The following is a 26,858-nucleotide window of genomic DNA, read 5'->3' on the forward strand; positions in this document are numbered from 1 at the left end:
AAGGATGACGAGGTGCTCTCCTGCATCTGGTATCAGCAGTCTCCAAGGCTGTGCACTACACTGAGACTGCAGTGTACTTCCTGGTTAAGCATGCATAAATCCCCTTTCATGAATACTGTACCTCAAAGGCAAGCAATTAAATCAAATTAAAATAAAATCAATAACCCATGCACAGAACCCAGATAGACATCTTACTGAGGGATTACTTAATTTGTGGATAAAATCAACTTACTTCGTAAGCCTGGGGGCTGGTCAGGCACCTGGCAATGGGTCCACAGCAGGCTGGCAGTGTGGTGGTGAGCGGAGGGCCACTGTGGGTCAGCAGAGGTTTCAGGTAACTGCGCTGGTTAAGGAAAGGCTGTATTCTTTTGTTCACAAATTTCCCACCATGAGGGAAACAGGGATCGATCCACTAACCAAGACTGCTTTCATTTCACATCTTAGGCCTTTTCAACCAGTATATCGTACTGGTTTTCTGGTTTCGCTACAAGTACAGTGAACACAATTGAAATCGAGGCATCTCTAGCACTTTGGGAGATAAGAAAGATAACAGCTGGAAAGCAGATTAAATATTACAGTAGAATATAATAATATAAATGCTTTAATAATTTACTGTGGATTCACCTGGCCTCTTGAATGCTATGAGTTAAAGCTCAGCATCAAGTTGGTTCTTCTCCTATAAGGCTATAAGGAAGAAAACAAAGTTGATGCCTGACCTTTTTAAAAAAAGAAACCACCTGAATGAAGAGCTCCTCTATCATAGAACCTCATTTCAATATTCATTTGTTTTCTAAAACATAAAAACAGATGTGATAACACATGATACACAGGAGAGAAAGGCAGGACTTACGAGAGAAAAGAGGCACTCACAAGAAAAAGGAGACAGGGAACAAAAGACACATATGCCACTGCTGTCACTTTCTAAAAGGAGACTCTAAGGTTGTTCTCAATTTAAATTAAGGAAGTCAGAGAAAATCTCATGCATTCCCATAGCAATGAATCCTAACTAAACATTAAAGCACTCCATGAAAACACTTTATAACTAATCACTCAGTCACTGAAAAACTGGAATGTTAAATTCTATTGCGAATCAAATACAGAAATTACCAAGTCTTAATCGTGTCATACTATAAACAGCTGTCTGACTCTACAAGAACAAATTCCTCAGAAATAACTTACCAAATATTAGCAAAGAGAAAAAAAGAAAATCTGAATAATTCTCTATTTTAAAAAGTTTTAAAATCTTTTCAAGTAAATAGCTCCATGACCAGGTGGCTTTACTGGGAAAATTTTACCAGCCTTTAGAAATACGTAACATCAATCGCTTCTCAGCCTTTTGGCTAAGATCAAGGGTAGAAATAAATAACATCAGCCTAATGGTAGCCTACTGGCTAAAGTCCTTGCCTTGTACGTGCCTAGATCCCACATGGAGGGCTGGGTCGTGTCCCAGCAGCCCCACTTCCCATCCAGCTCCCTGCTTTGTGGCCTGGGAAAGCAGTCCAGGATGGCCCAAAGCCTTGAGACTGCACCCACACGGGAGACCCAGAAGCAGCTTCTGGCTCCAGATCGGCTCAGCTTCGGCTGATTTGGCGGCTTGGGGAGTGAATCTATGGATGGATGATCTTCCTCTCTGTCTCCCTTCTTCTCTATATATCTGATTTTCCAATAAAAAAGGAAATAACATCTATTATATGTGTGTGTATGTGTTTATGTGTGTGTGTATTCAGAGAGAGAGAGAGAGAGAGAGCAGAAACAGAATAATTCCCTACTAATTTTACAAGGCCATAATAATCTTGTTATAGAAACTTGACAAGCATTACAGCAAAAGATTACAAGCCAACAACTCTCATGAAAACAGAAGCAAAAGTCAAATACAACATATTAGCAAATTAAATCCAATGACATATACAAGACATAACACATCATGACCAAACATAATTTGTTCTAGCAATACAAGACTGGTTTAAGAATCAATGAAATCAACGTAACACATTGTAGGGGGAAAAGCTGTATTCACCTCAATTGATGCAGAAAAATGTCTGACAATATTCTATGCCTGTTCATGATAAAAAAAAAAAAATCCTAAGTAGGTCAGAAACAGAGGGAAACACTTTTTTTTAAAAGATTGATTTATTTCTATATGAAAGACAGAGTTACACAGAGCAGAAGAGAGACACATAAAGATCTTCCATGTGCTGGTTTACTTCCCAAATGGCCACAGCAGCTGGTGGTGGGCCACTCCAAAGCCAAGAGCCAGAAGCCTCTTCTGGATCTCCCTCATGGGTGCAGGTGCCTAAGCACTGCAGTCATTCTCTCCTGCTTTGAAGCTGGTACTCAAACCAGCACCCATTATGGTTGCTGCTGCTGCTGCAGGTCCAGGCAACCAGCGCCAACCACTGAAGGTATCTTTATTAAGATACCTCCAAAATGGCAAAGTTAACATCACATTTAATGGTTAAATGCTAAAAAAATTTCCATCACTTATATTCACCTGTTACACCGGAGACATTCAGCTGGTATAATAAAACAAAACAAAACAAAACAAAACAAAAAAAAGAAATGAAAAACGAACGCAAGGGATTAGAAACAAAAAATAAAACATGGTTATCTATAAGTCACATGAGTACATAGGTGTGAATGCATGTGTGTATATACATATTTATATATATATATGAAATCAGAAAAAGATCTGCAATCTATTAGAAATAGTAAGTGAGGGGTTGGCATTATGGCACAGGAGGTTAAGCCATCTATAACACTGGCATCTTATGTGAACACCAGTTCAAGTCCCAGAAGCTCCACCTGGGAAAGTAGTGAAAGACATCACAAGTACTTGAGCCTCTGTCATACATGCGGGAGATGCAAGCCCTGCTCCTGAGCCTGGCCTCCAGATGAAGCACGTCCTGGAAGGCAGCAGATAATGGCTCTGACAATGCACAAGACTTGGACTGGGTTCTGGCTTGCGATTTCAAGCTGAACTAGCCCCAGCTGCTATGGGCATTTTGGGAGTCAAACAGCAGATTAAAGATGTTGTTATGTCTGCCTCTGTCCCTCTGCTTCCAAATAAATAAAAACAGTAACAATTAAATGAGTAAACAAATATAATTTTCAAACACATCAAAAACATTAAATACTGTGATAAGCATTGTGGTCCAGTGCTGCAGCTTGGGACAGCCACACCCCACATTCTAAGAATGCTGGTTTGTGTCCCAGGTATTTTGCTGCGGATCCAGCTTCTTGCTGGGAAAGCATCACATGACAGCCCAAGTTCTTGGGTTCCCGCCATCCACATGGGAGACCCAGATGGAGTTTCAGGCTCCTGGCTTTGGCCTGGTCCAGCCCCAACCCCACCCAGAGCAGGCATCTGAGGAATGAGTAAGTGGGATAAAAAATCTTGCTGCCTGTCCCTTCTCTCTGTCTCTCTGCCTTTCAAATAAATTCATACATAAATAAATAGTTTTTGAGAAACATCAAATAAAAATATAAATAAAGATGTATAATACATGAATAGTAAAAAAGGACAAGACTTAAATGAGATATTTATGATATGTTTATGGATTGAAAGTATCAACATTATTTCTCTCCAAATGGACTTAATGCAACACAAAGAAAACTGTTGGTGGCTTATGTGTGTGTATATAAATTGAAAAACAGTTTTTAAAATTTGTTAATACAAAAAATTTAAAATAGCCAACACAACACTAAACAAACCAAGAAAAACAGCCCTACTATTCTGAATACCAAAATGTCTACAAAATATACTAAAATAGAGAGTCTAGAAACTGACACCCACCTATGCAGCCAACTGATTTAAAACAATCATCCCACTACAATCCACTGGCATAAGAATGGCATTTTCAATCAAAGGCACTGTGTCAATCAGATATTCATAAGTCAGAAAGAAGCCCCTGACCCATATTGCATATCATATATAAAAATTAGTTTGGAATAGATCTAAGATACAACAAATGTGATAGCTAGAACAATCAAACTTCTGGAAGAAAATATAAGAAAAATACCTTCATGACACTGGGATGTACAAGATTTTCTGAAACAGAGAAGACACTAATCATAAAAGATAAGCAAGATGAAATTTATTACAATGAAGTTTATTTCTCAAGTAAAGACTGAGAAGATGAAAAAGCAAGATAGACTAAGAGAAGATAAATTTTCTGGCAATAATTTAACTCAAGGACAGTGTATAAAAGGAACCATAAATTAATAATAAAAAAGCAACTTAGTTTAATAACAAAAACATCACTCTTTACAAACTGAATATCCATACAATCAAAATCATATAAAAATTCATACGAGAACTGGCTAATCCTCCACCTCCAAGTGCTGGGATTCCATATGGATGCCAGTTCATGTCCTGGCTGCTCCACTTCTCATCCTGCTCGTTGCTTGTGGCCTGGGAAAGCAGTGCAGGATGGCCCAAAGCCTTGGGACCCTGCACCCGCGTAGGAGACCTGAAAGAAACTCCTGGCTCTGGCTTTAGGTCGGCTCAGCTTCAGGCCTTGCAGCCACTTGGGGAGTGAGCCAGCAGACAGAAGACCTTTCTCTCTGTCTCTCCTTCTCTCCATAAATAGGCCTTTCCAAAATTAAACAGACACACAAACATTAAAAAGAAAAAAAAAAAAAGAGTGCCTGAACTTAACTTCAAAATGCTGCCAAATATCAACTTTTGGTAGAGATGAGGAAGGAATATCCAGAACTCCCTGACCTTGTTGATGGGGGTGATGATGAATTCACTAAATTGGCTGCAACCAGTCAAACTGGTGACAATTACTCTGGATATCTCCTTGGCAATATCTATGAAACCTAAACATACACTTGCCCTAAATTATATTCCTTGGTATATATGCAAGAGACATAACCTATGTCCACAAAAAGACACATAAGCGCATAAGCTTATGTACACAGAAAGACAAAAGACATGTACATGTTTGCATGCTTGCAATAAGGATAAATCACACGGAATATGCTTAATGATAGAAGATACAAAAATTATGTAAGGGATGGGCATTGTGGTAGAGCAGGTTAAGCTACCACTTGGGATAGTTCAGGTGCTGAAGTCCTGGCTATTCTGCTTCTAATTCAGCTCCTTGCTAATGTGCCAGGGAAGGCAATAACGATGATCCAAACACTACGACCCCTGCAATCCACATACGAGATCCAGGCTCCTGGCTTCAGCTTTGTCCAGTTCCAGCTGTTGCAGGTATTTGGGAAAAAACAGACAAAAAATAGCAGATAGAACGTCTCTCTCTCTGCCTCTCCTTCTCTCTGCATCTTTCCATCACTCTGCCTTTCACATAAATAATTGTTTTTGAAGAAAATAATTCAAATAATTCCATATGCATGACGATTCAAAACAGGTGAAACTAATCCACGCTGGCAGACAGGAAAGGCATGACTGACACCAAGGACCTCAGGGCACCTTCTTTGACGCTGGAAATGTTTGTACATATTTTGCTATGGGTGCCACACACCCAGGCGTAGACATTGGTCAATATTTACTAAGCTGCACACTTAAGATTCATGTACTTTATTATAATATCAGCTACTGTGGCTCTGCAATATCACAGGGTAAAGGTATAGCTCTGACTCTTGCAGTACCTCACAGTGCTGCATTTCTATTTTACTTGGCAGCTTTCCCCTAAGGGAGCCTTTCCTCATTCACCCTAGCTAGTACACCACCAAGAACCAATAAGTACCTTCAGAATGAGTCACTACATTAACCAAAGGCCAATACACATTAACATTTGCTCAATAAATACACCCAGATAGCAAAGAAAGCACGTCATGCAGCCTTTGGATTCCCTCCACACAGACAGCTTTTGTACTAACCAGTCTCCACCGACCTGGGTTTGCACGGCATTTATTTCTATGGGCTTCCTTCTCTACTACATTGCCAGAGAAAAGGAAGACTGAATGTAGGTTTTGTATTGGACTTCAAGAAAACAATGGCAAAAATGGTTGCTTACTAAAGTGCAGTTACCCATGTTCAAATTAGAATTCTTTCCATTTTTTTTCTCAACTAAGGATACTTGTGATCAAAGTTGTACCATATCCGGAAGAGCCAAGCACTCTCAGCCTTGGTAGTTCTCCTTTCACTTTCAGGAACACCCTGCAGACAGGTAATGCATAAATCAATATATACACAAAGATTCAACCACAGTTATTTAAAATCATCAGAAATAGAATTCTCTCCAATGCTGGCAATATTAGAAATATAATAGCATGCATATTTTAGCTTTGAAATAATACAATGCAATGTTCTTCTGAATACCTCTATTACTGAGGTTGCTTGCTAATTTATGACTCTATTGTCATTTTAACAAATCTGCATGTAGGACCCTGGACTGCAATACTGCCAGCGTTTTATATGGGCATGGGTTTGAGTCCTGGCTGCTTCATTTCCAATCCAAGTCTGTGCTAATGTGCCTTGGAAAGCAGCAGAGGATGGTCCAAATGCCTGTACCCCACATCTATGCAAGAGTCCTGGAGGCAAGCCCTGGCTCCTAGCATTGGGGAGTGAACCAGCTGACACAAAACCTCTGTTTCATTTGTTTTCTTCCTTCTCTCTCGCTCTCTCCTGCTCTTGCTCTGTGTGTATGTGTGTGTGTGTCTTTCTCTGACTCTGCCTTTTAAATAAATCTTTTATTTATTTGTTTGAGAGAGTCAGAGAAAGAGAGACACAGAGGTCTTTTACTCTGCAGATGGCTGCATGGGCCAGAGCTGAGCCAATATAAAGCAGGAATCAGAAGCTTCTTCCCTATGGGTGCAGGGGCCATCCTCTACTGCTTTCCCACCAGCAGGGAACAGGAGCAGAGTGCAGCAGTTGGGACTAGAACCCCACATCTGTATGAGATGCTGGTGCCCCCAGTGCAGGCTTAGTACACTATACCACAACCAGTCCCAAATAAAATAAATCTTAAAAAATAAATAAGAAAATTTGTAGCAATTCACCTCTGCTATCAGAACTAGTTCCTTCATGAACTTTAAGCAGTTGGTGTTTTCAACGTAACTACAATGTTCTTACAAAACTTAGAAAAGGAAAGCAAAGTAGGAAAATTCATAGTAAGGCTGTCTGTCTAGAGGGGAAAGCAAACACAGCAAACATTATCTTCTAAAATAACTTCCAGAAGTGAAGCTATTTCTTGAGTTGTAATGTGGTACAGTCGGTAATTCCACATCCAATCTCAGCTCAGTAACAATAGTTTGGGCACATCCCTTTCCCTCTCTGGACCCAAATTTCTTCATGTATAAACTTGAAGTTCAGAGACTCATCAAGGCCATCTCTGGCACTGGTCTCCTATGGTTCCATGAACAGATTCAGATAATGGACTTGGCTCCTTCCTGTCCGTCCTAGTTCTCAAAAACTTAAACGACTCTCCTTCAACTAGTATCAACACACAGGCAACAGAAAAATCTCTGGGAGAACTATACGGGCTTACAGGAGCAGAAGAACAGCTAGACCGCTGAATTTCTCTCACCATCAGGAGTAATCTGTGTTTCTCCCCTTTCAGAAGAGCAATTCATTTTTAGCTCTCTCACCATGGTCTCAATACATGCACACCTTACATCCATCCCCACACACCTCTATGTACTATGATATTCCTTTGTGTTTCCTAGTGAACATGCAAAATTATTTTGTAAACAACATAGCCAAGACACTATAAATAATTCTGCGGGTGAGGGGAAAAGGCATGTTTTCCTGTATGTCACAACCAGTACCCATGTACTTGGCTCTCTCCCTGTCCCTCCATTTCTCCCCTGTGGGGACAGAGGTAATACAGCTGGCAGTTTTTATATAGCTCTTGAGAATTCTGTCTTAATTTCATTCTTGTAATAGTAAAGGGGTAGAGGAGGCACAAGAAGCTATTCTTTGGATACCAACCATGTGGCATGGCACGGCACGATGGGAATTTACTCAGCCTGCTTCATGCAAGCATATCAAGCCCATAAAATTGTACTGTAAGGTTCTGACCACAAAAGAGGCATGTACTTACTATATCACATTGACACATACCCCCTCGTCACTCAACAGCTGAGAAAATTAGCACTTAGGAAATGAACCTGATAAGCTTATTTTTAAACTACACCCATAAAACAAATATACCAGGGCTTGTTTCAGTCAAGACAATGGATCGCATTTGGAAAAGGACACTTCTGTTTTCAAAAAGCTAATCTATGTGATTTCTCATCTAACATGTATTCAGTGGGGCTCAGAAGGCAGCAAAAAAGTGGATGGAAAATACCAGAGAAGAGTTGTCAGCTCAGCGGCAGCTAGTTACCCTGGAGTCAGACCAACAGGCTGAGGTTCACTGAGAAACTGACACGCAGAGGGAAGGAAGCAAGGCAATGCAGCCAATGCTGAGGCACAGAGTGACAAGGTTCCCCGTACAGACAGGGAAGCCTGGGTCAAGCTTCTAGGCAGTTCTCAAGGGCAGTGGCTAGAACAGCAGCTGGAATGAGGCTTACACCAGAGACGAGGCTTCAAGCACAAACCAGAGTGGAAAAAGACTTGTCGTGCCAGAGCGATCACTTGAAAATCCAGGAGCAGTTACCAGGCTGCTCTCCTCTGTAGCAAAGGCCAGGATAGCACAGACAGGAAAGCTGCCACCCCGATAACCACACACCATCTAAAACTTGGTTCCGTCTCTATGGCACAGTGACAAAAGCCAGGAACGATGTAAGCTAAAATCTGAGATAAACAAGAAAGATTCTAAACAGTAGCATGAAGTCTACCCTAGCATGTTTTCTTTCCAAACGACTGTATATTCAACAGAAATGCCAGGGCCAATATAAATGCATATTTACCAAATGTTCTTGGTCTGAATCAACGCCAACCCTAAAGGAGAAAACACAAAGAGCAAATGAGATTTTGAAACCATGAAAAAAGACCTATATACAAATATATCATATCAGGCAACTACCATTCCCAACACAGAAACCATGGAAGAGTTCCAATTTCCTTAGCAACAGCTTAGATTCTAAGGCAAGCAGAGCACACTAAAGATTTGCTCACTGCAATCCCACTCACTGGGTTCAGAAACACAATATTTCTGCCCTGAAGACAAGTCTACTCTAAGCACTCAGGACAAATATCCCATCTATTGCTGAATAAGAACAACTGTGTAGATCCAAAAACAAGGCAGCCACAATGGAATTCCAGGAGGGAGGCACATGTTTTTGGACTGTGTGATTTTCATGGCAACATTCTGTTATGATGACCAAAGACAAGGGTCAATTACATTTTCTCACTGAAAAATGGATAGAAGTTACTCTTGGTTTTTTTTTTTTAATAATTTTTTAAAAATCTACTTAAATTCTTGCTTCTCATAGCCTAGGAATAAGATTCATTATGAAATTCTCATTTGGTTTAGTACTGTGCTGCTGAGAGCAAACCTGCCTTGCCTGCAATGTTGACATCCCATACCAGAACACTGGATCAAGTCCAAGTGGCTCTGCTTCCAGTCCAGTTCCCTGCTTAGGTACCTGGGAAAGCAGCAGCAGATGGCCCAAGAACTTAAGCCCCTTCAATTCGTATGAGACCTGCATAAAACTCCAGGTTCCTGGTTTCATCCTGGCTCAGTCCCAGCCACTGTGGCCATCTGGGGAGTGAACCACCAAATGCGAGATATTTCTCTTTGTCTCTCCCTTTCTCTGTCACTCTGCCTCACAAACCGGTAACAAATCTTTTTTTTTTTTTTAAGGGATGTGATGCTGTGACAAGCAAGTTAAGTCATCACCTACAACAGCAACATCCCATATCACAGTGCTGGTTCCAGTTTCAGTTGCTCCACTTTCAATCCAGCTCTCTGCCTGGGAAAGCAACCAAGGATGACCCCAGTACATAGGTCCCTATCACTATGTGGGAGACTCAAATGGAGTTTCTGGCACCTGCCTAGCCCAGTCCTGGCCATGTGGCCATTTAAGGAGTGAACCAGTGAATGGAAGAACTCTTTCCCTATCTTTTCTTCTATGTCACTTTTAAAATAAAAATTTTAAAATATAATCTAAAAAATTTTAGAAAGTTTTCTTTTACTCCTTTCTAGCCCCTACACAAAAATGCTCCTCAACTCTGTTCCTTGTTCCTCTGCTTCTCAGCTGTTTTCTCTCCTTGCCACACCAGCCGCTAAAGGCCAGGCCCTCATTCTGACTCATGCCGTCTGTTGTAGATTGTTCCCCTAGTTGCCAGGATCCCCAACAGTTACCTTCTAAGGCACAGAACTTGCTGGGTTCCTCCCCTGCAACCAATTCTGAGGACAGCTTAGCCACCACAAGACCAAGTCAACAGGCCTTTAGGAGGCACTCAAGCCTCTGCATAAACTAGGTGCCCCCTTTCACTGCAAGCCATCTTGACACCATCACTTCCCAACATTCCTGTCTATATTCCTTATAGTAGCCATAACTATCTACCCCTCTCCTCAAATCTGTCCTCCTCTGAGCCTTCATGCCTTTGGGCTGCCAGGCCCTCAGCTGACATATGCTTGCTTTTCATTTTTCTGCCCTATTTGTTTGTTAAGTTCCAAAATGTTTATGTCCCATCAAGCACTTTGTTCTTTCTGTGCTTTTGCAGCACTTTTTAGAGTCTTTTGCTATAATACTTAGTAGAGTGGAGTCATTTACCTGTCAGTCTCCCCAGAAAGACTGTGAACTCCTTGAGGGTAAAGGCCATGTCTTAATTCATCTCTGTATCCCCAGAGCCTAGCACTGTACCTGACACACAATAGGTGCTCAAATATTTATCAATTAAGTTAACTACTGTAGACAACATGGGAGGGGGGGGGGACAACGACAGTATGAGAAGCTGTACCAGCAGCATCCTAAAATACAAGCAAACCATGGCGGGGAGAGAGAAGGGAAACTAGTACCAGACCACATCTGGAAGGCATGGGAATTACAGTCAAGTACTTAAAAACAGAAGGATTTGACCAGATTTATAACCTAAAGAAAGGCCCATTTTTTTTCTTTGTTAAAATGGCCAAGAAGCTGCCTAAGGTCTTCTCAGTCACATCAAATGCTAACTGTATCTGTGCATCTCAAGTGACATCTAGTGGTCTTGCAGAGAGCGCAGAATGCTTGGATGGGACATTATTCAAAGCCAAACCAATTAACATTTATAGAGCACTTGTTATTGGCCAGGCACTGTCTTAGGCAGAGAAGATAGACAGGAATGCAACATGGCCCATGACCTCCAAGACGCTCACAGAAGAGTGGGAGAAACAGCTAGAGCATAATCCCCAGGGGCTTCTAACAGAGAGCACTGGGTTCAAATCTGTACTCTGCTGCCTCCTGGCTGTAAGAACTCAGCTAAGTTATGCAGCCCTGTGAATTATAATCCCATTACCTAGAAACTAGAGCTAACACCCACCAGAGTTGCTGTAAAGACTAGATGAGAAAGTGTACTGAAACATTTTAAGAATGTTTGATGCATTATTAACGAATACCCAATGGAAGCTCTTATAACACTATTATTGCAAGGCTGAATGAAATCAGTGTTACAACAGACCAAAAATCACATAAAGAGAAGAGTGGCTCTCAAAGAGAATGGGGGAGAGGGCAGAGCATTTGGTTCAGAGGTTAAAGCCTGGTACTACACATCCATGCCAAGTCAGAGTGCGTGGGTTCGAATCCTGGCTCTGTTGCTGACTGCAGCTTCCTGACAATGTGCACCTCTGGGCATAGCAGGTGATGTGTCAAGCAGCCAGGGCTCTGTCACCTACACGGGAGATCTGAATTGAATTCCAGGCTTCTGATTTTGACTTGATCAAATCAAGCTGCTCTGGGTATTTGGAGAGTAAAACAGTGGGTAGAAGATTTCTGTCTCCATTTTTCTCCCTCTGTTTTTGCTTTTCATATAACATGAAAACAAACAAACATACAAAAACGAGGAGAAAGGAGGCAGCACTCAGCTGTATCATCTTCCAGGCAAAGGGAAGCGTAAGAACAAAGACTGAGAAACAGAGAAGCACAAAGTCTGCACAGTATATGGAGAGCAAGCCCAATGTGGCTGCCATGAATTCTGCAGAGGGATGCAGGAGCAGCTGGTTGGTCCTTAGCCACTGACAAGCCAATGTCAATACACCCAGCGTGATCCTTTCACACTATAATCTCATATTGCCAAGGCTTTAATATCCTACAAATTTTTGAATTAATTTTCAAATCCTGAACCCTATGGCAAGGGTCCACAAATGACACCCCACGGGCACATGTGGTACCTCTCTTGTGTTTGTAAAGAAGGTTTTATCGGGAAGCAGCCACAATGCACTCATTTACATACTGCATGGCTGCTTCTGTACTAGAGTTGAACAGCTGGAATGCAGTACCTACTGCCTGCAATACCTTAAAGATTTACTATCTGGCCCTTTATGGCAAAAGTCTGCAAACCCCTGTACCCTCAGGGTCTTGCCCACTTCATCTTCTACCTACCTTTCACCCACTGTGTTACTCCAGCCCTGTGAGCTATGAGTACTGAATGGGCCTCAGGGCCTTTGCATTTTTCCCTCTGCCAGGAATCCTGTTCTTGTTTCACTGGCAACATTGTGTCATTCACATAGACGAGCTCAAACGTAATTTCTCAGAGGAATGATCCTTGCCTTCCTCAGGTGAAATACATCTCCATCCCTAGTCACTATCAAAGCAACTAATCTGTGCCGTCTCAGCAATAAAGATTCCGTATTCATTTAATCCACAATGGTGATGCACTTGCTGGTCTACTGCCTTTCTAATTAAAGCACAGTTTAGGAGAACAGGAGCCTTTTCCCTCACTACTAACACGGCCCTTGTCTAGAGCAGTTTCTTGACCTTAGCATTATGGACAGTTTGGCCCTGAAAATTATTTACAGGCAGGTGAGGAGTGAGCCTGTCCTATTTACTTTAGAATGTTTAGTAGCATCCGTGGCCTTGGCCTCTACCCACTAGATATCAATAGCAGGCCCTATTCTCAAGTAGGACAACGAAAAATGTCTCCAGATGGTACCATTGACCCCCAGGGGAACAAAACTACCCCACTGAGTTGGGACCTACAACAGTAGCCATGGATGGCTGGTATTGGCTGTGCTCAAATGATTGAATTAAAAGTTCACTTAACATGCTGTACTTGACAGCTAGCAGCTCCCTAAATCTGTACAATAACCCTAGGAGATACGTGCTAAGAAATACACATTATAGATGGGGGAACTAAAGACTTAAAAGGTGAAAGGTCACAGAAGGAGTCAGTGAAGGAGCAAGAACTCAAAGCCAAAACCGTCTACATAACTCTTAAATTCTCAGGACTTAGCATAATCCTCAAAACTGTATTAGACAAATTTCAGGGAAGAGATGGAAAACTTAAAAATGCAAGCTCTGTTGGTAGAGGGTCCCCAAGCACCAATAAAACACTGCAACACAAGAAGGAATGTAAAACTGTAAGGCAGTAACTACAATGAAGTGCCAAACGATGTTACATGGCAGGCAAGCTGGGCCAAAGTGCGTTCAGAGGTTCTGATGCAGATCCCGCGCGGGAACAGCAGGGTTTACTCCTGTGTTGTGCTTCCGGGGAAAGGCCAGGGTAACTAGGGGTACTCTGTTTGGCTTTTGTAAAGGGCAATTAGGGAAGAGAAATGTTTCCACTGAAACACAGAAGACTCTATTGAAGATTATTACCTTTCTTCAATTATTTTTAATTTTATTCTCCTTAGTTGTGTAATAGTCTTCATTCATACTGTTGAAGAAACAAAGCAGCCTATTCCTTCTAAAAAAGACTGCTGTTATTTCTTGATGCAATCTATTATAGAAGAAATTCACTGAAAGCAGAGGTTTCTTTGTCCACCATGTCATTATCTGTATCATCTTGAATAACTAAAGCCTCTGTTTCATCACTTGCAAACAGGAGTTACTGTAATTATGTAAGTAAGTTAAAAGGACTTAGAAGAATGGCCAGCACATAGTAGATGCTCAATAAATAATGCCAGATCCTCTTTGAGTTAGTATTAGGGTTATAAGAACATAATTTTTGATGTTATTTTTCTGTCATATAATAACAGCACATAAATTATAAGGAAAGGATTTCATTAGGAAAGATAAAGACAGTGACAACAGTACTCAAAGTATGATTTGAGGCTTCCTGGTCTTTAGAATAGTAAAAGAAGGACAGAATGGGAAAAAAACAGAGAAGAGATTCTATAAAATGTGAAATCCGCTTTCTCTAATGAACCTGATGTATTATGGAAGCTGGGAAGCTTTTAACAGCTACGAAGTTTCAGCCAAACACAGAACTAAAAGCTACAAAGGCTTTAGCAATATCGGCTGCCGTATCCATGGAAACAAATGTAGAACTCTTGAGATACAACACTGCTTTCAAGCTGAATACATTAACTAGCACACATCTAAGCCTAAGACCTTATGATCTCGGCCTTGTAGTTTCAGGTTAGAAGCAATGTTGACAAAGATGAGAAAGAATAATAACATCCAATTTTGATTAATGATGGAGAAAACTAGATTGTCTTATATGCTGTAAATGAAGGTAAAAATTTTTATTCAAGTTGGCAATATGGATCAAAAGCCTTAAATTTACGCAGATCATTTTAACCAAGCAATTTCACTTCTAGAAATATACTCTAAAGAACGAGCCAAACAAGGGAAGAGTAATATTTACATTTTAGAATAATCACATCGCAGATGCTAACAGCAATAATAAAGTCCTCAGATGGCAATGCTAACAGTAGAGTTATAGAAACCATACAAGTTTAACAGGGATTCATTTAAATAAAACAAGAAAAATTTATAGCCACTAAAAATAATCATGTAAAAATGTTAATATATTTACTAATGTGAATGTGCATTCTATGTCATATTGAAAAATCAGCCCACAAGAGAACCTTTAGTGCTGCTGCTTTTTGTAAAAATATATACCCAGTGCACAGCAAGTGGCATAGAAGGGTATCTCCCAAAGTGCCAGTGGGTTTTTTTTTATTATTTTGCATTTTTGCTTTTTGTACATGTCATACACTTTTTTAAAAGGAAAAATAATTTACAGTTACCAAAACTTCAGAATGCCAAAGCTTAAAAATATTCGCATGACTAAAAGAAATATAAAATGAATGCAAAGATTCAAATGAGGTTCATAGTTACCACCTACCTGATATGTAAGCATGACAGCATTGCAGTAGTGCCACCACCAAATACCCACACAGTAAAAAACACGATCAGAAGTGTGGTGCTAAACATCATCTGGCGGGCATAAGTGGCCGTGTCACGAATGGCCAGAGCAAACGCCATTGCCCCGCGGAGGCCTGCAAGGGAACCAAACAAGTATTTATCTTGTTACCAGCGCACATTTTACAAATCAGGGTGATAAATCACATTTTAAAACCTTAGCAGTATGAGAACAAATACATAATACCAGGGGACTTCAAAAATTAAAACATATATTTATTCTGGTGAGAAATTTTTGAAAACCATGTACATTTTTTCCATAATATATATTTTTATGAACTTTTTGTGTGCACTTTAAGTATATACACAGAGAATTAGATTTAAATATGATACTGGCATCAATCTCTTAACAAGTCTTTAAAATTCATTTAAAAATTAACACAAAAAACGAAATTAACATGAAATTGGCTTTTTCATACACAGGTCCGTGCAATTGGACAAGTGCATAGAGATGTGTGATCACAATCATTATCAAGACACAGAAGTCTTGTCATCTACCTCAAAATCCCTCCGTGCTACCCAGTTTTAGTCCAAACTCTCCATCACCCAATCCCCCTGGCCCTCCCCAACCCCCAAAGTTCTGGCAATAAGATTTGTTCTCTACTGTTAATAATTTCATCTTCTTGAGAATGTCATAGAAAGGGAATCATGCAGTATGTAACCTTTGGACACTGGCTTTTTTCACCATGTTGTGTGTTTCAACAGTTTGTTCTTCTCATTATGAAAAGCATTCCACGACACAGTCATCCATTGCAAGACAGAAAAGTGAGTTGTTTCCAGGTTTGGGCAATTATGAACAGGACTGCTGGACACATTCGCTTACAATGTCTTGTGTGAAAACACATTCATCTTTATCTTCTTCACTTATGTGACATATTTCTAAACCAAGAATTTAGAGCTAGCATACAAAAAATTCCCATAGGAATGGAACACTATAAAAAGAACTTTATATTCCAGGATATAGTTTCAACATTTTAAGGACTCTCATGCTAACAGTATAACATTTCAGCTTAAAATCAAACTGGTATATGAATTGTGAATGGCTTCATGGGGTAGGCAAGAGAGAAAAAGAGTAACTTACCAGCAAACATCATCATATGCTGAAAATTTGATCCAATCTTACTTCTTCTACCCAAATTAAGTAAGAGGGACAAGGGGTAAATATTAGCAGCTCTTCCCAAGAAAATAGCAATCTAAAATTATTTCTAGGTCAAGGATCATTTCTTTTCCTCAATTATATCATTTAGACTATATATTCAAGATAGTAAATGACTGTTTTAGAGAACCCCATTTTTACCAAACAGTTGCTTGCTTGCATTGTCTAACAAAGTTCTGCAACAGATTTTCTATACCCATGCTGTCCAATATGGCAAGCACTTGAAATATGGCCAGCAGGAACTGAAATTTTAATTTCTTTTCATAGTAATTAATTTAAATATGAGCAATCTTACATGGCTTGTTGCTATCAACTTGGACAACACAGGTCTAACATATGGAAAATTAATTAGAGGAAAATAAACATATTTAGAAGCAGAGCTTCTTTACCATTTTTATTAAGATTTATTCATTCATTCATTCATTCATTCATTCATTTGAAAGGCAAAGAAACAAAGAGGAAAAGAGAGAGACAGAGTGAGTTCTTCCATCCATAAGGTTACACCCCAAATGGCCACAACAGCCAGCTCCTTGCCAGGCCAAAGTCAGGAGGCAGCAGCTTCATCCTGGTCTCCCACATGGATAGGATGGGCCCAAATCAATGGAATATCTTCCACTGCCTACTCAAGAACATTAGTAGGAAGCTGGACTGGAAGTAGTCAGGACTCCAACTGGTATTCTGAGATGCCAGTATTATAAGCAGTAACAAACCTTTGGGAACTTATCTTTTGTGTATTTTTGAGGTTGACTATAATACACTGTCACCATCAGTGTTGACAGGATCAAGAAAAAGACGAACAGAACTGCCCTTTCCTTTCTCAGAACAGAGAAAATGAACACCTTCATCACATGAAAACACTGAAATTCCTGCCAACTCCAATGTCTTCTACTGAGTCTAAACTTCTGTCTACTGCACAAGAAAGGCTTCATGCAATTTCAGATTAGTTTCAACTAGAAATCTTGTTAACTATAGAGACCCCTGCTTTATATAACAATAGCTTTAATTTCAGAGTTCATAACACCGTTTCCACCTTATACCCAGAAAGGAACATAAAGAAAAATGTTTTATTAAAAATAAAACAAGGGTGGATCAACACGGTGGCAAAGCAAGCTAAATCTCTTGCTGCAATGCCGGCATTCCATGTGGGAATTGTTGTGTCTCAGCTGATCTTTTTCTGATCCAGCTCCCTACTTATGGCCCGGAAAAACAGTAGAGGATATCCCAAGTGTTTGAGGTCAAACACCCATGTGGGAGACGTAGAGGAAGCTCCTGGCTCCTGCTTTCAGACTGGCATATCTTTGGCTGTCTGAAAGAGCCAAAGGGCGCCCTCTCGCTCTCTATCTCTCTCTTCTCTCTCCTTCTCTTCTCTAACTCTTTCAAGTAAAATAAATACATTTTTTTAAGGTAGAGAAAATAGTACTGGCCTATGAAACTTTGTAAATATAAGAGTACAGTCTGTTAGGAGGAAAAAAAAAAAAAAGACTGAAGGCAAAAAAAGAGAAAAGGACTGGCACCAAGCATTATATGCTCAGCCACAAAGCTGGTTCCCATGGGAGTTCTGGTTTACAATCCTGATGCTACTATTCAAGTATCCTGGAACTTAATAATTAAGTAAATGCACAGCAGATGCAGGCAGCCAGGTTCCTCACTACTGAAATGGGAGTTTACAGATCAATAAAGGGAGGAAGCCATGTAGACATTGCTGGAAATACTGATGTGAATTCATGTTTAGCTTACAAGTGATGTATAGATGGTTACAGAGGGATATTAATAGATGTATGTATATACATGAGTTAGCATATCCATACATATTTAGTTAGTATATGCAAACAGATTTCCTTGCTCCGTCTGCCACAACGGTTCTTTGGCTTCCATCTTGGTATACCCTCAGCTCAATCATCTGGTAGAAGCTATGCGGTAACCTGCTCTATGGAAAGGCCTAAGTGGCAAAGACTAAGAACCTTCCAGCATCCACAGGAGGGAACTTAACCAATCCCAAAGTTTAAGAGGAGCCACTGACAACAGCTAACTGTATCCTCACAAAAGATCCCAGAACTAGAATCCCCCAGAGAAGCTGCTTCCGGATTTCTGACCCTCAGGAACTGCATGAGATAATCTGTCTTCAAATGCCAACTTTTAGGGTAACTTGTTACACAGGAAATTATACACTTCCTTATGCCACTTTCAGTAGACAGTTGCACCTCACACTTTACAGATAAAATAGAAGCCATCAGGATGAGCTCCCCTTACCAAGGTACCTGGCATCTCTATGTACCCTGCCCTCTCCTTGTAACAATGGAGGGGCCTATCCTCTTCGTGAAGGCCAATTCCCATTTACACATTTTGAATAACATCTCTTTCTGCCTTCTTTTCAAGCTTGTGCCATTAACTTTCCACTTTCACATATTCAGGTTTTTTTTATTCTTTCAACTGGGTTTAAAGACCCAATTTGATCATGTGAATGGAGCAGAGAGACAGGAAGAGAGCGAGTGTGCAAGCATACATCATTTCTATCTTGTACCTACTACCCTATGGCATGGGTTGTTGTTTCCAGAATCTGTCCTCTCCTCTTTTCTGGAATTTTGATCTGTCAATAATATTTGTGCAATAGGTAAAAACAAAAACAGAAGAGAAAAAAGTTGCAGGGGCTAGCACTGTGACATAGTGGGTAAAGTTTCTGCCTGTAACACTGACATCCCAAGCAGGTGTTGTTTTGTATCCCAGATGCTCCACTTCCAATCCAACACCCGGCTGATGGCCTGGGAAACACAGCAGAAGGTGTCCCAAGTGCTTGGATACCTGCCATTCATGTGGGAAGTCTGGAAGAAGCCCCTGGGTTCCTGGTTCCAGCCTGACCTACCAGTGGTCATTGCGGCTATCTGAGGAAGTAAACACACGGAAGGAAGGTTTCTCTTTTTCTTTTCCCTCCTTCTCCACCCCCACCTCCCAATTTCTTAATCTCTCTTATTCTGACTTTCAAATGAATTAAAAAACACATTTTTTTTGCAATCCTTCTCTACCTTTCTTAAAGGAAATTTTACACATTCAAATGTGTTCTTATCAGCCATGCCCACCCAGATTACATGAAAATTTCAATTAAAAATAGTTTTCTACAAAAACACATGATAAAGGATACAAATGCTCCTACTACAAATGTTGGGTTAAAGACATGGTTCTGGAAGGTGAACAGGGTCAGTCCCATGTAAGAGAAGATGAAATTCTCTGCCAAGAAATTGAGAAGCTCAAACAACTGAAATGAAATTTTAAAAGATTAGTCCAGTATGTAAATTCAGTGACATAATTAGAAAAGATAAACATTGCTAATATAATGAAACATGCATTTCAAATACATAAAGGTCATAAATATACCCAAAAATGTGTGTGATTCAAAGCAGAACAAACGTAGATGCCATTTCTAGTGCCATAGAAAAATGCCAAAATGTTCCCTTAGCTCCCCCAATCAGCTTCATGTCTCTAAACTTCCATCTTCAATAATTCTTATTCTCCTCCCCCAAACCCTGACAACTTTTCTTCTGGAATGTACTTTATGTCTTTGCCATTGGCCTAGTATAGCCTTCACCATTTCCCCCTTAATGCTACCAAAGAACCCTAACTGAAATACCTGACACCCACAATCTTCCACCCTGTCCATCCAATGAATCTCCCTAAAATGACAATTTAAAGGCACTTCCCTCTTTATAAGCTATAAAATCTCACTCACTATCCTGGCATAGAGTGCTTCAGGACAACCCTTGTATCACCAGCGATGGGATTTCATTGTTCCCATGCACCACACTCCTCCTTTAGAGAGTAAGCAGCATGACACAGGACTTGGGCATCTTCACTTTGCACTCTGTACCCTCCTCTGCCATATGCCTGTCCCCCCCCCCCCCCGCACCCACTTTGTCATTACTTTGTTAAGTATTGCTAACAACTGGTATACCAGGCTTGCTGAATTGGATGAAGTTGGAATCCGTCTGACAACCACAGTTATCTATCCCTCTTCCTCTCCCACCAGCCCTCTGCTCCACAGCCGCAGGAAGAGGAATCAGAATTTGGGCTTAGGAGTCAAAGTATCTACAATTTGAACCCTGACCTCACATATAACTGGCTACTTATATGGCTCTTTGCAAATTAAGTTTGCCTTCTTTAAAAAAATAGAAATTATTAAGTACACATTTAATTTTCTTTAAATGATTTAATATGCAATCATTACTACTTCCTTATTTAATGGTAACTTTTACGCTTTGTTCAGTTTTTACTATGTACCCAATATTATACTAAGGACTTTACCATAGGTCACCTTGCTTTAATCTCACAATGTCTCTGAGCAGTAGGTGCTATTATCATCTCCATTTAAAAAGGTGGCAAAACTGAAGCAGTTGTGTAACTTGCTTGCTGCTTCTCACACAGCCAGCAATGGTGGAATCAAGAGTTGAAACTATATGATCACTCTAGAGTCTCAGGTTTAACTCACAAAACTGGGGTTTGCAAACTCTTCCGTTGAAGGACCAGAGTGAAATATTTGAGGCTCTGTGGGCCACAGGTTTCTGCTGCAAGAATTGTGCTTGTATAGCACAAAAACAGCCACAGACCACATATATATTTCTTAAATGGAAGAGCTGTGCACTGAAGAAACCTTTTTGGTGGGCACTGGGATGTGAATTTCCTTTAACTTTCCGCAGGTGACAGAATATTCTTTTGATATTTCCCCAACCAATTAAAAAATATGCAAACCATTCTCAGCTCTCGGACTGGTGAGGGCTGGATTTGGCCTGAGTGTTGTAACTTCCCAAGCCCTACTCGAGTTACTGCGTTCGAGTTACGGCCGTCTATGTGAGCTATTTCCCCCTAGGCCTTTCCAAGTCCTTCTTAACCTTCTACACATACCATATTCTCTATGACAGGTCCCTAACTTTTCTGATGCCTTCTATGACATACAAATTGAAGCACACAGTCTAAGTTCCTATGAGTTCAGGCTTATCATGTCTACAAGCTTTCCATTACTAACAACACGGGAAGCTCTTACTCTTTTGGTTTTTATTTCCCACCCTACATCTAAAGAAATGCTGAATCATCCAGCTATTTTTCTTCTATGTAATACACTGATTTGTATGGAGGATTTGTAAGCCCAATTATATGCTTCAGGGAGAAAAAAAATCTGATCTCGTTTGAGATGTTGGGAAATCACAGGTAATTCACTATGTTGTTTCAAAAACAAAGGGAAAGAAAAAGGTATCATTGCTCCTGCTTTAGCATTGGTCATCTTGACACTAGGCTCACAATGCTCTAATCATCTGGCAAACTTAAGCTTCCAGTTTTCACTCTAAGCATAATTAGGCATTTATCTGCTTTTATTTCAGGCAGCACAATTTGTTCACGTATTTATTGCACATATGTCATAAGACCGGAAATGGGAAATTTTAAGCCTATTTCCTTTATAATTCCCTCCAGGTATCCTGCACAACTAATGTATTCCTCACTTATGAAAGCCTAACTACCTCTGCAGCCCCCGAAACGGAGCAGCTATGCAGTGCCTGAGTGGAGACAGAGGGAGGCTAATCACCTGGATGACCCAGCAGAAGGCTGAGTCAGACCAGCAGTCCATCTATCTGTATCACGCCACAGCTGTTCTAATCAAACGAACATGAGATTCCAAAACATTCTTCTTGGAAGTCATTATATAGGAAAATGCTATGAGGTAAGGAATTTAATTGACTGGTTATTGGAGTTACAATAACAATAGATCTGGCTTTTCTGCTGACTTATGTTCCTCCTAAAAGCTGACAAACTTCAACCTTCCAGCTCCACTTACTTCTAGAATCAAATAAAGAGTAGATATCACCTTAATCAGATCAAAGATTAATTTTATTTTCAAGCTATAAAGTTTCTTACCTGTTTAGTTCTGTGTTGAGACTCCGTAGACAAGTTATTGTAGGTATAATGTGCTTGTGTGATGCCACAAAACAATACTGCAACTACACCTATAAATATAATGAGTTTCACATTCAGGTAAAAGGTTGATTCCCAACTTTAATACCAAGGCTCAAACATTACAGACACAAATTACATGCTTAGTATTGAAATTTTCATTTGTGATTTCCTGTTGAGAAGAACTTCAGTAAAAATCCTTTTCACATTTTAAAGTGGCTTCCTAAATCCCAAGCATAATGAGTATGTTCAAATACTAAAGGAGTTGATCCATTTGTAGCACTGACTTGCAGAGTCACTGCTTGAAAGGGGTTATTATTAAAACGACAAAGCTGCGTACCTGTGAAGCCCCATGCTTCAGCCAAGAGGAAGGTACTCCAGGACATCAAGAAGAACAAGCCTGTCTCCAACAACTGGAACTCTCGCAATTTGGTAAACTTTGTTACGTAACATTGTTAAGGTTGACACGATACCCTGCAACACAAAAGTGTGACAAAAAAAAAAAAAAGCAAGAACAGCCTAAATGGGGCAATCACAAACAGCAAAAGCAAGGATTCTCTGGCCTGACACAAAAGTCACAGAACCAGGAGGCATCAGAGTAAAAAAAAAACTCTGAAAACGGTCGTCTTCCTGCAGTAGTCAGCCTTCCCTTCAGTGAGGCAATCTTAGAGCTTAGCCAAACCTTTCGCTTTGAGGGTGTCATTTTCAGACCTTTCCAGAAACCATACAGCAATTCTATGAATTTGCAATCCAAAGACTGCTTCTGTAATCTTAAGAATTTACATTTATGTAAACATGAACTTTCCATGAAATTTCACATTTATTTGATCCTCTACCACATCTTGTGATAAATAAAACCCATTCAATGATGAAGAAACTGAGGCATTTCATTTACTTATAGTATTCTAAAAAGCAGCTCTAGCTGAAATTTGATAGGCCTGTGCCAATGGGTGACAAATTTCAGGTCAGAATCTAGTCACCTCCAACTACACGCTACAACAAAATGAAAAATAAGATATACTTGCCATTGCTATCCTCAAGGAACCTGTAATAAGGAAGAGATACTATCTGCTCCCTCCTTCATAACTTTCACTGCCCCTTCATGTTTCAGCTGACCCATAAAAGGTCATGGAAGAAGTCTCTTCCAGAACAAAGCAGCAGTATACCAAAGAGAAAATAGAAATACTGAAAAAGTTGTTTTTTACAAAAATAACACATTTGTTTTATATAAACAAGTATCTTAAAAGTTCAAGAGCTGGGGACTAGATTTTATCTAGTGCTACTATTCTTTCCTGCTGTCTCTGCCCTCCAATTTCCTACACTTGAGATCCAGAGAAATGAAGTGTCAGCTTCTACACACCAGAAGCTCCCTGTACCAGAGGCTCCAGGGAAGCAGGAACCGCATTTGTCTTGCTTGTCTTTGGTACCCACATTCCAGAGTACACTATCTAGCATGTGGCAGACAATGAATAAATACCTTCTGAATAAATACAAGAATGACTTGCCCAATATTCCTCATAGCTCACAGTTCTTTGAGCTATAGGCTAAGTTCTTTGAGCTCCCAACCCAAAGCTCTAGAGCACAAAGGTTAACAACGGAGAAGCTGAGACGGCCTCTGATACACCCTAGCCTGCAATCCACATTTTGTTCATGCCCTATGAAACAAAAAGCAGAAGATGGCCAGGCTGATCAGCAGCATAGAATTCACAGAGTGTTTTGGGAATATACTTACTGCTATTATCAATTTAAACTAGTCTTCAAATCCACCCTCAAAGTGATACTATGTCTAATGAGTATCTTTTTTTAAAATATTTTTAGATTTTAAATTAACATGTGATGAACATTTTTGAAGGGGTACATAGCAACTTTTCAATACACACAGAAAGAGTAAACCGATCTTACCAATTCTTACCACAAACATTTCAGTACACTGGGCTCTATGCAAAGCAATAAAAATTTTTAACTTATTTACTGCTAAATATTATTGCTAATGTTTCATATCAAGTATTGGTTGGTTATATGGTTAATAATTACAGCACAATTTCCATCAAGGAACTAGGAGAAACCATAGAATACAACATTCAAGTACTTCATTAGATTCAAGAAAAGATTAGCACAAAGGATATTAAAGCTGTCACCACTCCAGTAGCAGCACCCATGGCAAAAGACCCACTGAAGATCCCAAGGAAGATCCCAATAGACTTGAACATGGCTGTGACATCAAAGGTATGACTGTTGTCTCCAGCTGGCTGGTACGCCACTATTGAGCTAAAAAAAGAGAACACTCTTACTTTTAGAAGGAACGTTTACAACATTATCTCGAGTAGAACTTGAATGACGAAATCAGAGGAAGAAAACCACTCAAAACTTTTGGGTTTGAATTGCTAAAATTGTGTCTAATGGTAGTTTTTGATTAAATAACAATTTTGGGAGACTGGTCGTTTTAAAGTTCTCTCCATGAAGGCTGAATCAAGATTTTTCCCTGTATTCTTCAGATACTGTGCCACACTATTCTTTTGTGATTCACTTAATAATTCCTGGTACTGAGTGCCTGGATGTCCCAGCATAGCAATGGAAAAAAATCATAAATATTTTCCTTGTTTCCAGAAGAGGTATAAAGATTATTAATATTGTTCAATATTCAACTTATTCACATTTTCTTTCCCTATAAGAAAAAAAGGTTAACTGAGATATTCTTTCTAACTTTCAGAATACCAGAATGGGCCATGTGCCTAATATCTATTTACTCACTCAAATAGATTCTCTAGGAAAAAGGATTCAAAAGGCCATCCAACAAAGTAGAATCTACCCAACAGTACTTTGAACATACACGGCTGGATCCTCCAGCCCAAACCTGTGAAAGTAAGTCACTCTGAAGAGGCCATGAAAGGCAATGACAGAAGACACTCTCCATTACGAGCTCCCAGTCCAAACTCTATCTGAAAACGCTTCCTTATAATGGTAAGTCTAAGAATTGGAAATGGTTGAGAAAATCGGTTGTGCCAACAGATCTTTGCCAACAGTGCTTCTGAAACCAGTTCTCATCTCAGCTCAGAAACCAGTACTATGGAATGTAACATAAAATAATAAAAAATAGGAAAATATTTTAAAAATCCACACTCAAAGACATTGCACGAGTCAAAGAAAAGGAAGAAGAAACAGTCATAAAAGATTAATGAAGCCCCTCCCTGTGTTTACTACAATGTTTTTTCTAGTTCAAAGCTTAAAAAATTGCTTTACATGCCTCCCAGATTAAAAACAAAACAAAAAAGCTAAAAGCAAATTAAAATTGCCTAATTTATTATTTATTTCTTTAAAGTATAGCAAACATAAATTCCTGGTACTGACTAGAAATTTATTTATTTTTTTTTATTGTTTTATTTTTTTAAAGATTCAGTTTTGTTGGAAGGCAGATCTGATTTATGGAGAGAAGGAAACACAAAGAGCAAGATCTTCCATCCACTGCTTCACTCCCCAGACGGTGGTAATGGCCTGAGCTGAGCCAATCCAAAGCAGCAGCCTCTTCTGGGGCTCCCATGCAGGTGCAGGGTCCCAAGGCTTTGGCCGTGCTCCACTGCTTTCCCAGGCCACAAGCAGGGAGCTGGATGGGAAGTGGAGCTGCCAGGCCAGGAACTAGTGCCCATTTGGGACCCAAATTCTTGCAAGATGAAGATTTAGCAATTAAACTACTACACCAGGCCCTTTCTTTTATTTTTTTTAAGAGAACTTAATATGCGTATGTTTATTTGTAATTGATACAGACTTGTACATCCTTATTGGGTACAGTGTACTTTTTCAGTGCATGCAATAATGACATTAATTAGTATGTCCATCATCTGAACATTTATCAGTGTTTGGAACATTCAGAATCTCATTAGCTATTCTGAGATACATAATTGTTTTCAGTGACCTCACTGGGCTACACATCATTACAAGTCACTCCTCCTAGGGCCCCAGTTTTTGGGACCCTGCATCCACATGGGCAAACTGGAAGAAGCTCCTGACTCTGAGCTTTGGACCAGCCCAGCTTCAGCTTTTAATGGCCATTTGGGGCGTGAATAAGGAGATAGAAGATTTCCTTGTAACTCTGACCTTCCACATAAAAGAAACAAATCTTAAAAAAGAAAAAAAAGTTATTCTTTCCATCCAACTGCATGCCGGTAACAATCACCAACAATGTTCTCTCCATATTCCCCTCTCTTTCCCGCTTTCCAGCCTCAAGCAACCAACATTTCTAAGAGATCAACTTTTAAAGTTTTCACACATAAAGGGAGATGTGCAGTCACTGTCTTTCTACGTTGACTTGTTATGCTTGCACAATGTCCTTCAGGTTCATCTGTGCTGCTGCAAATGATATAGCTGTGTTATTTTTTATGGTGGAGTATTATTATTATTATTAAAGATTTATTTATGGACCTGGCACAGTAGCCTAATGGCTGAGGTTTATGTACCAGCTGCTCCACTTCCATCCAGTTCCCTGCTTGTCCCCTGGGAAAGCAGTAGAGGATGGCCCAAAGCGCTGGGACCCTGCACCCACATGGCAGACCCAGAAGAAGCCCCTGGCTCC

General features: G+C 40.0%; 1 protein-coding gene across 3 annotated transcripts in view; it reads right to left on the bottom strand.

Moving 5' to 3' along the window:
• SLC9A6 (solute carrier family 9 member A6) overlaps positions 1 to 26,858 on the bottom strand; it is a 61,366-nt gene that overhangs the window by 5,134 nt on the left and 29,374 nt on the right. For 2 of the 3 annotated variants that reach the window (XM_040999657.1, XM_040999659.1), the window contains exons 7-15: positions 24,418 to 24,559; positions 22,632 to 22,737; positions 22,256 to 22,344; positions 19,497 to 19,610; positions 16,286 to 16,397; positions 15,128 to 15,281; positions 8,824 to 8,854; positions 6,048 to 6,127; positions 233 to 338 (exon numbers count right to left, since the gene is read on the bottom strand). In XM_040999657.1, the coding sequence (XP_040855591.1) occupies positions 233 to 338; positions 6,048 to 6,127; positions 8,824 to 8,854; positions 15,128 to 15,281; positions 16,286 to 16,397; positions 19,497 to 19,610; positions 22,256 to 22,344; positions 22,632 to 22,737; positions 24,418 to 24,559 (934 nt within the window). Of the gene's footprint in view, positions 1 to 232; positions 339 to 6,047; positions 6,128 to 8,823; positions 8,855 to 10,635; positions 10,726 to 15,127; positions 15,282 to 16,285; positions 16,398 to 19,496; positions 19,611 to 22,255; positions 22,345 to 22,631; positions 22,738 to 24,417; positions 24,560 to 26,858 lie in introns of all 3 variants that reach the window. The other variant, XM_040999658.1, reaches the window with a different exon arrangement.

Source organism: Ochotona curzoniae, unplaced genomic scaffold (genome assembly GCF_017591425.1).
Source record: "Ochotona curzoniae isolate NIBS_2020 unplaced genomic scaffold, NIBS_Ocur_1.0 scaffold_1852, whole genome shotgun sequence".
Classification (NCBI taxonomy): Eukaryota; Metazoa; Chordata; class Mammalia; order Lagomorpha; family Ochotonidae; genus Ochotona; species Ochotona curzoniae.